Source organism: Corylus avellana, chromosome ca10, assembly GCF_901000735.1.
Source record: "Corylus avellana chromosome ca10, CavTom2PMs-1.0".
NCBI lineage: Eukaryota > Viridiplantae > Streptophyta > Magnoliopsida > Fagales > Betulaceae > Corylus > Corylus avellana.
Window position 1 is genome coordinate 2,547,648 of NC_081550.1, and position 9,245 is coordinate 2,556,892.

Here is a 9,245-nt window from a genome sequence, read left to right on the forward strand (position 1 = left end):
GATACAGATGCTGCTGCTGATTCTGCTGCAGATGATACAGATGCTGCTGCTGATTCTGCTGCAGATGATACAGATGCTGCTGATGCTCGTGCTGATGATGAGCATGTTGCTGCTGCTGATGCTGCTGATGCTCGTGCTGATGATGAGCATGTTGCTGATGCTCATGCTCGTGCGGATGATCATGGGAAGGTGTGGATTCAACTAAAGTTGGGTTTGAAGTCGATGGATCCTCATCTGTACCCGTAACGGTTCTAGATTTATCAGAACTTTTCTTATGATAGAGCCTACATAAGACGTTGTCATCCAACTGGAGAAACAAAGAAAAAAAGAAATTCATGATTAAGCGATCAGTAATATTATTATATATGAATGCTGAAATGAAAATTAAGCCACCTACTGTCATGTCATTTTCATATTTTCTCTTTCGAAGAGGAGGATTGGCGGTCCTAAATTCATGCATAATCCAGTTGGACTTGACACCTCCGGGAGCTTTTCCTTGGTAGAACACCAATGTCTTCTTAAACCCAATTAAAATATTTCTTGTATCTTCAATTGGCTTGTCAGATCCGGTAGCCTTCCAGTATCCATCCCCGGTAGTTCGATTTGGACGTTCTCCATTTGGGTACTTTCTTTCTCTTGGTGTGAAAAAGTACCATTCGTGTACTCCATTCTCTTTGTCTGTGTATATTTCTTGGTACATTCCTTGAATCAAAGCAAAACTTATTTTCAAATAATAATAATAATAATAAAAGGGTACGTATATATGTTAAATCAAAGAAAGAAGCAAGAACCTGTAAGAATATCAGGGTGGAAGTCATATATTTTAGCCTCGATGATCTGGCTTCGTGGCAGGGGCTGGTTCAAAAGCTTGGGGTTTAAGTAGCAGTTGATTAGCTCCTCCTCAGTGGGGCGGAACCTATACCCAGGCGGGAGAGTTTTGAAGTAATGATCGCAATTATGCGTCACATCCGGCTTCACGGCCTCCATTGTTGGACTACGTACGTACGTACAAAGAAATTTTGATCGAGAAGATCGAAAACGTAAGCTTGAAAACTCAAGAACTCTATCTCCCTTAAAAGTTTATATTGAGTGAGTTTAAGTAGAGAGATGAGTTTGATTGGTAGCACATCTCTTCTTCGATCAGGAGATAGTTTCATTAATTACTATCTTTTCAATTTTCAAATATCAAATATATATGATCGATACAAGAGTCGTTCTATCCTCGATCACTCGGAAATATTGTATTTTGATTAATGTTTAAAATTTGTATATTGTACGTTTAATATAATCTACATGCATTATCTTTTCAAAAATCTAAGTGATTTAACTTGATTCAAATATTTATCACTAAAGATTGTTTCATATATATATATATATATTTCTTTTTTCAAATATGCACCCATATAAACAAGAATCGAACTAATTTTTGAAATTTAAGATATATGTTATCCAAACGCTTATTATGATTTCTGTTCAGGTATACATGACATTAATTAAGATACTTTTATTATATAAGTGAACCAATTGAGATATATTAGTCAAACAATTCGAAAATAACACCTATTCAATCGGAACATTAATTCAATCTCATCAAGCAAATTAAATAGTTCAATTTAATATTCTTAATTAACTACTCTCAACCTCTTAGGATCCTCTCGGAGAATATCTAGTTAGTTATACTTTAAGAATATTTTTGTCCTCTCAAAAAATAAAAAGACAAAAATACTCCTGAAATATGACATAACTGTATTTTGTGCATTTTCTTTTAGGACGTGAAAACACAAAATCTATTCATTATCCACAATCAAAATTCAAAAAATCCATGAAATAAAGCATGCCCTAAGTTACTCTCCTATGTCAAATTCACGTGTTATTACAATAATATATATATATATAAGACTAAAAAAAATAAAAAAAAGACAAGGGCTGGGAAATTTGAACTTACTCCCTACCAAGCCATGCAAGCTGATTTGTGCACTTTCATCAGAGAACAAGCACCAAAACTGTATGCCAAATTTCGAAAATTACGTTAGACTCTTGTTTATCTCTTATCTACTCTTTTTTAAATTTACAATTACATCTATAACACCCCCATATGGGTGCAACAGATTCAATAGCATATTTGAAAAAAATATAAATAGAGTTGAACGAGAAGAAATCTCAAAAGTATATCTCAGAAAAAAAAAACAAAACAAAACAATCTTAACTGATAAATATTTGAATCGAGTTAAATCACTAAGTTTTTTCAAAAGATTAATTTGATCAGTTAATCCATTTGATTTTTGAAAGATAACGTAGATTCTATTAAACAATTTGAGTGAGAATAGAACTCTTCTATCATATTTGATATTTGAAAATTGAAAATTTCATTAATTACTATCTTTTCAATTTTCAAATATCAAATATGATGAAAAGTTTTATCCTCACTCAGACGGTAACACTTTAATTATTAGTTATATATAAAGATAAACATTTTTTTATAAAAAATTTATATATTGTTTAATAGAATCTACATTATCTTTCAACAGGCCTAGCTAGGGTGGCCACTCAACAACTCCCATGGCCTATGGGGTGGCTAGAAACCACCGTTTCTTTTGTTCTTTTTTCTTTTTCTTTTTCTTTTCCTCAAAACAACGTCGTTTTGGGGGCATTTTTTAAATTGATTTTTTTTTTCAAAGTGGCCAAATTGTAACTGTTTGGTAGTTTGTGGGCTACTTTATCACTCTTTGAACATTAGGAGGCTAAAATAAAAATAGCTGGTAGTTTGAGAGGGCTAAATTATATTTTTCCCTAAAAATAAAGATATGGTGTTTTTATAACACTCACTTTTGTTATTCTATACTGATGTGTCATCCTCTCAATATAATGCACAAAAGACTTGATTTGTGCCAAATCCATATAGAAGTTATTCTCTTTTTGCTCTTGTTAAGTTTTCTAGTTCTAAAGTTTAATAGAGTTTAGTCCATCTGGTTAGTTTACTTTATTTACAATAAGCTAGAATGTAGTATTAAAATGTTTTGAGAGATCACTCGGGTATGCATAAATAATAAGTTACTTGTTTACAACGGGTAGCTCAATCAACTGTAAATCATGCCTCATAAAATATAAGTGATTACTAGTTCAAAAAATAAAATAAAATAAAATAACAAGTTACTCTATATTGTCAAATTTTGTCAAAAAGTTGACAAATTCTATTAGTGTATATGTTATGTTAAAGCCAATAAAATAATGATATATGTTAATTCATAATTTAAAAAATATAAATATATAAAAATTTAAAACTTATATATATATATAAGGGCCGGGAAATTTGAACTTGCTCCCTACCAAGCCATGCAGCACGAACAATGAAAATGGAAAAAAAAAAATGTATCAGACGAAAGCAGGAATTAAAAAGAAATAATTTCAATGTGTTTCCCTTTCTCAATTTTCTCATCAGCCAAACAGAGAAACCACTCTTTTTTATCGTTTGATCGATTTTCTTCAGCATCCAAACAAATCCCCAGATGCAAAGAAGCATTCCAGGAAAATATGAAGCGAGAAAAATAAAAGTGGAAAACAAAGAAAGCAGTGGAGTTCCAAGAGAAAGAAGAGCAGAGACAGCAGAGTCGAGAACCATGATGGCAATCCAAGCTCCATAGTTACCAAAGTGCGTTGAAATCTCGAACCCAATTCCTGAGCAGCCACCTTTAGGGAGTCTCGCGGCAGTTTTTTTTTTTTTTTTTAATATATAATGAAGAACTACAAACAAGAACAATAAAGAAGGGCTGGAGAACCCAATAGTGAGTCCCAAAATAACTGTAGGCAGAAATTAAAAAGGAATACATCAAATGAATGAGTGGAGATGCTAGTTATGACTCTGGTGAAGCATGTTTGGGGGGAAGAATTGACTGAAAATGACCGACCAACTCAAAAAAAGCAAGATTTGAAATCCAAGGGATGAGATGTGGCGGCCAAGCAGAGGAGGTGGCAAGGCGAAGGTGGATGTACTGAGGCTGTAATTTTAGGGGGAAGAGACAAATCCCATTGGATAAATCGCCAAGGGTGAGAGATAGAGCTTCAAAAGAGGCGATAAGCTTTAGAAGGGAGAGGTGGTGGAAGAGGAGAAGGAGAGTAGAAGGAAAGTGGGAGGAGGAGGGAGGCAAAGAGGTGCTTCTCTCCTCCCATGGCGTGTTGAGAAAGTGGAGAGCAAAGCGAGACAAGAGTTAATTTTAATTTTCTTAACTTTCATTTTTATATACTAAATATATTTATAATAATTTTTATATTTGTATATTTTTTTGTTATGAGTGATACATGTTATGATTTTATTGGCTATGACGTGACACACTAAATACAACTTTTTTCATAAAATTTGACAAAATGGAGTGATTTGTTATTTATGCATACCTCAGGAATCTCCCAAAACATTTTAATACCACATTAAGCTTATTGAAAATCAAGTAAACTTGATTTTGCATTTTTCCCAAAATTTCACTACATTAAAAAAAAAAAAAAAAACTACTCACTGCCTAATAAAGTAAATTAGACTTTTTTTCATATGATGAAATTAGTTATTCGTATTGTATACAATATAGGCAGCTAACATGAGCGTTGCATCTAATCCAACAAGTGCTCGGATAGGCCCTATCACCTATCTGAACATGTATAGAGCTACCCACTCTCTCACATTAGCCGCACTTAGTTCATGCAATACAAACATCTAATTGCAGTCAATCCTGGTCCAGTGCACTAAGGGTGAGATAAAATGCATATGATGCTACAATTCAGCTCACATAATTCAGTGAGAGCATAATATAAGCAATCTTATGTAACATTAGAGACTGTAATTAACAATATTAATAAGCACTCACTGATATTACATTCACCATCACACTGGTATTATTCACTCACCAAAATGAGTAGTTTTGAAACCTACCAAAAGAAAAATACAAAGCATCCTCATTTTCCACCAGAAAATTAATATTCCTTTTATTGGAGACTCCCACAATCAAAACACCTAAGTGTCATTTGTTTATTGGAAAGAGCTTCAGGGTGCTACCAAACTTAAAAGCTGACAAAGTTCTTTTCCTTCAAGCTTTCAACAGTTTCCTCAAGGCTCACCTCAAAAGGAGTGAATTCAATACCCAAGCTTTTTGCCTTTTCTTTGGACACTTGAAATGTTGGCACAAACGGCTTTTCGTCCGCACACCTGTCAAAGTTATTTGGAAAAAGAAAAAACATTTTGCGTCAAAACCAACAGAGCCTTAAATATACCATACATCTTTAAAAACATAATGCTAGTAAACAGATAGGATCATACTCCATCCCTTTTAACTATTTTGGTTACCGGATTGGTTTTTTTGCCAACGATTGGTAGTTTAAGGGGATTCAATGTGACAAGTGGTACATAGTGAGGGCAATGTACAATTGCAGCGATACTGCTAATGGAAAGTATGACTCAAATATTATATCTTAAAATTAGAGGGAAATAAAAGCTTACTTTTGTGGAAGTTGTAAAGAGGGATAAAGCTCACTTAAAGTCCTCACAAGTTCAGAATAGTGTACAACTCTCCCAACCATACAATATCTTCCACTAGCTGAAGGGATTTCATATGCTTGAATATGTGCTTTGGCAACATCTCTGACATCAACCCATCCAAATGTTAGATTGGGAAACACCTGTGCTCCTGCATCAAATAAAGAAGAAAAGAGATATGAAATACAGAGCAAGAAAAGATACAATTTCTGGGAATGGAGATTTTAGTGTATAATATTACAATAAGTACCTTAAACAAGTAGGGATCATATCATTATTTCAGAACAACAAACCACAGACAAGACGTACACAAATACACACGTACACATATGGTAGTATTTGTGTAAAGGCCCAAAGGGACATAAAAGGATAGCATCAAGCTGCTTGGTTAACATCCTGACTCAATAGAAAGAGAAACATGATGATTGATACTGTTCAACCTTCCCTAAATGAGTTAGCAAATACACCTCTCATTACCCTTGGAAACTTTCTCTTGTTAAAAAGTTTTTAGTCAAAGATCAACTTATTGAGATGAATCATAAATTGAGAATTACAATCAGTACTGTGAAGAACAAATACCATTTATTAAGTTCAAAATTGCAGCCGCACTTGTATTTAGTGCCGGCTGTAAGAGAGGACCAATCACCATTGCTGGGTTAATTGCAACCATGTCAATACCCTTCTCTTTGGCAAACTTCCAGGCAGTGTCTTCAGCCAATGTCTTTGAAAGCACATACCATTGCTGGGAAAAAAAAAAAAAAATTTAGCATTAGCACCCAGAAACTTAAATATTCAGCTGAATATATGATAGTCATTAGTAGCATGGTTCCCTGTTTTATAAGTGATCATAGAAGGGCATTGACTTTAACAAAGCACTGATGCCAGAGCATGACAGAGACCGACTGGTGCACTGGTGCAGCATGCTCCCTCCCTAAAATAATCTATTTCTTCCAAGAAGAGAAGAAATTAACCAGATGCTTTTAGTTAAAGCTGCATCATGATGACAGATGCAGGATCTCTTAAATTATACAGCACTAGTCATAATCACTCAGAAGAACATGAAAATCTTAAGTATGATGTTGCTGTAAACCATTAAAGGGGGCCAAGTTATCACCATATTTATTTTCAAAAAAAGCATGAAGACTAATAGCTCTACATACCTGTTCTTTCTTAGCAAATTCCGGATCAGAAAACCAAGTCTCATCAACAACCACATCAGGGGTTTGAGGTCTTTCATTGAATGAAACTGCAGCTACAGAAGATGTCAAAACTACCCGCTTCACAGATGGAGACTTTGCACACGAATTAAGAACATTAAGTGTTCCCTTTACTGCAGGTTCAAGTAGCTCTGCCTGAATGGTTAGGGCGACAAGAAAATTATTTGCTTGTTTATAAACAAAATTTAGTACAATTTGATAAGATCACATTCAAAAAATACTTGATTATATTAACATCATTGTTCTTTAGTGGGGCCAGGATCCGCATTCTTAACTAGGAAACACAATTCCAGGCAGCATTTTGATAGAAAGACATTCTCCACTATCATGGTATCTTTAACAAATTCATTGTTCAAATCACCTCTTTCAATTTCATCAATAAATGCTAATGGAATAATCAAAAAAGAAGAGTAAAATGGAATATACCTGTGGGTCCTTAACATCAATAAAGAAGGGAGATGCAGTATGAAATACACATTCACAGCCCTCAATAGCAGAATCGAAGGCACCTTCTTCCAGTAGATTTGCTTTGAAGAGGTGAAGTCTCTCCTTAGCTCCATCAAGTACGAGTAAGTGGTTTGTTTTTTTGGGATCATCTGCGGGAGATAGAAATGAAGTTAGATTATAATATCACACTAATAGCCAAGGTAAGGAAATACTTTCCAATGGCTCATTCAAGCAGAAAATCAGAAAGAAAAGGAAGAGTCTGTTAACTATGAAAAAAAAATGCCAACATTGTTATTCCTCTAATCTATGACATTGCAAGATCAAAGTTCGAGGGTAGCTTTCATACTATTTTAATTAATATACTTCTTAGTTCTTACTCATGACTATATTGACAAACACATTTGTTAAAGTTTTCAAAATTAAAAACACACTTTTCTCAAGATGGTTTACTTTTCAAAACACAAAACTCTTAATAAAAAAAAAAAAAACACATAACACATGATTTAAAAACCTTTTCACATTTATTATAGGAATATTTTGAGAAAATGGGTCCTTATTTTTGTAGGAGTAGAAGCCGAGTTATTACTTCAAAAAATAAAAAATAAAAAATAGAAAGATGGCTGCATGGCCACTCCAACCGGTCATAAGTGGCCGTGCTACAACCCCTTCTTCTCCTTTAGGTGGTTGAGCAGCCACTTCTCTAGTTTTTCTTTTTATAAATAAAAGAAAAAAATATAAAAAAGCCCTCAAACTGACAGATGTTTGGAAGTTGGCTCTACAATGTTCAAAATGTACTAAATTAGCCCAACAAATTACCAACATGTTTCAAAGTAGCCACTCCGTTACTCAGCACCATCAGTTTTGATGAAAAATCCATCACGTGGAATTTTTTTTTGTTTGTGAAACATTTAATAACTTCGACCTTTCAAGAAAAAAAAATTAGTAGCCCATATATACTCCAAAAAGCAAACCCTCTCCCACAAGCAAAAATAAAAAATAAAAAAACCAGACCCAATATCCCAGTGTCCTGAATAGTGAATACCTCAATTCAGCTATCAAAAGATTCAATGAAAATGAAAAATAAACGATTAAAAGGCAGAACCGGGAAATGGGAATTGCTTATAATTTGCAAGCAGAACTTCAACGACAAGAATCCAAAAGCTCACCGAGAAAAAAAGGATTAAATTACACTTAAAGAGACAGAGACAGAGAATACTGACTTGGGTCGCGAACAGAGGCCCTGACAGTGTAACCGCGCTGGAGAAGAAACTTGACGATCCATGAAGCTATGAAGCCGGACGCACCGGTGACGCACACGATCTTTCCTGCTCCACTGCTCATCTTCTTCTTCTTCTTCTTCTTCGGATTCTGTTTCCGTTTTGTAAATTTGCCTTTCACTTGGTTCCACTTAAATAAAGCCTAGAAGAGAAGAGAAGAGATGAGACATAAAAAAAAAAAGATGTATAATATTTTGAATTAATGGCTCCCTTTTGACCAGTCTTCAAAGGTTGGTAAATCAAAATTAAAGAAAACAATATTTTCTTTTGGAATGGTTCGGAGAAAGGATAAGAATTTGGCACAATTTCAGGGCAAACATATAATCAATATTTTCTTTTGGAATGGTTCGAAGAATTTGGCACAGCCAAATTGCTGGAAAATCAGCTATGTTTGCCCCCAGCCAGGGCAAACATATAATCAATATTTTCTTTTGGAATGGTTCGAAGAATTTGGCACAGCCAAATTGCTGGAAAATCAGCTATGTTTGCCCCCAGCCAGGGCAAACATATAATCAATATTTTCTTTTGGAATGGTTCGGAGAATTTGGCACAGCCAAATTGCTGGAAAATCAGCTATGTTTGCCCCCAGCCAGGGCAAACATATAATCAATATTTTCTTTTGGAATGGTTTGGAGAAAGGATAAGAATTTGGCACAGCCAAATTGCTTTAAAATCAGCTATGTTTGCCCCCAGCCAGGGCAAACATATTTTTATTATATGTTTGCCCTGGCTGGGGGCAAACATATATAAACATAGCTGATTTTTCAGCAATTTGGCTGTGCCAAA

The 9,245-nt window shown here is 34.4% G+C and overlaps 2 protein-coding genes across 2 annotated transcripts; both read right to left on the reverse strand.

Moving 5' to 3' along the window:
- Positions 1 to 272: 272 nt before the first annotated feature.
- On the reverse strand, positions 273 to 987 carry LOC132163836 (NAC transcription factor 32-like). Its single transcript, XM_059574219.1, has 3 exons — positions 792 to 987; positions 398 to 702; positions 273 to 284 (listed from the first exon to the last, which is right to left on the reverse strand). Exons 1-3 carry the CDS (start codon positions 985 to 987, stop codon positions 273 to 275), a joined length of 513 nt encoding a protein of 170 aa, XP_059430202.1.
- A 3,810-nt stretch (positions 988 to 4,797) lies between these two features.
- Positions 4,798 to 9,131, reverse strand: LOC132164435 (phenylacetaldehyde reductase-like). The gene is made up of 6 exons (XM_059574947.1): positions 8,403 to 9,131; positions 7,162 to 7,331; positions 6,679 to 6,870; positions 6,098 to 6,260; positions 5,483 to 5,669; positions 4,798 to 5,191 (listed from the first exon to the last, which is right to left on the reverse strand). The coding sequence occupies exons 1-6, from the start codon at positions 8,521 to 8,523 to the stop codon at positions 5,047 to 5,049; spliced, it is 978 nt and encodes a 325-aa protein (XP_059430930.1). The 5' UTR covers positions 8,524 to 9,131; the 3' UTR covers positions 4,798 to 5,046.
- Between the last annotated feature and the right edge of the window lie 114 nt (positions 9,132 to 9,245).

Coding starts and splice junctions, on each gene's coding strand:
- LOC132163836 (XM_059574219.1), bottom strand. CDS start 987: ATGGAGGCCGTGAAGCCGGATGTGACGCATAATTGCGATCATTACTTC. Junction 703..791: donor CCACCCTGATATTCTTACAG/GTTCTTGCTTCT, acceptor CTTTGATTCAAG/GAATGTACCAAGAAATATAC.
- LOC132164435 (XM_059574947.1), bottom strand. CDS start 8,523: ATGAGCAGTGGAGCAGGAAAGATCGTGTGCGTCACCGGTGCGTCCGGC. Junction 6,261..6,678: donor AATTTGCTAAGAAAGAACAG/GTATGTAGAGCT, acceptor TTTTTTTCCCAG/CAATGGTATGTGCTTTCAAA. Junction 5,670..6,097: donor AATTTTGAACTTAATAAATG/GTATTTGTTCTT, acceptor TATTTGATGCAG/GAGCACAGGTGTTTCCCAAT.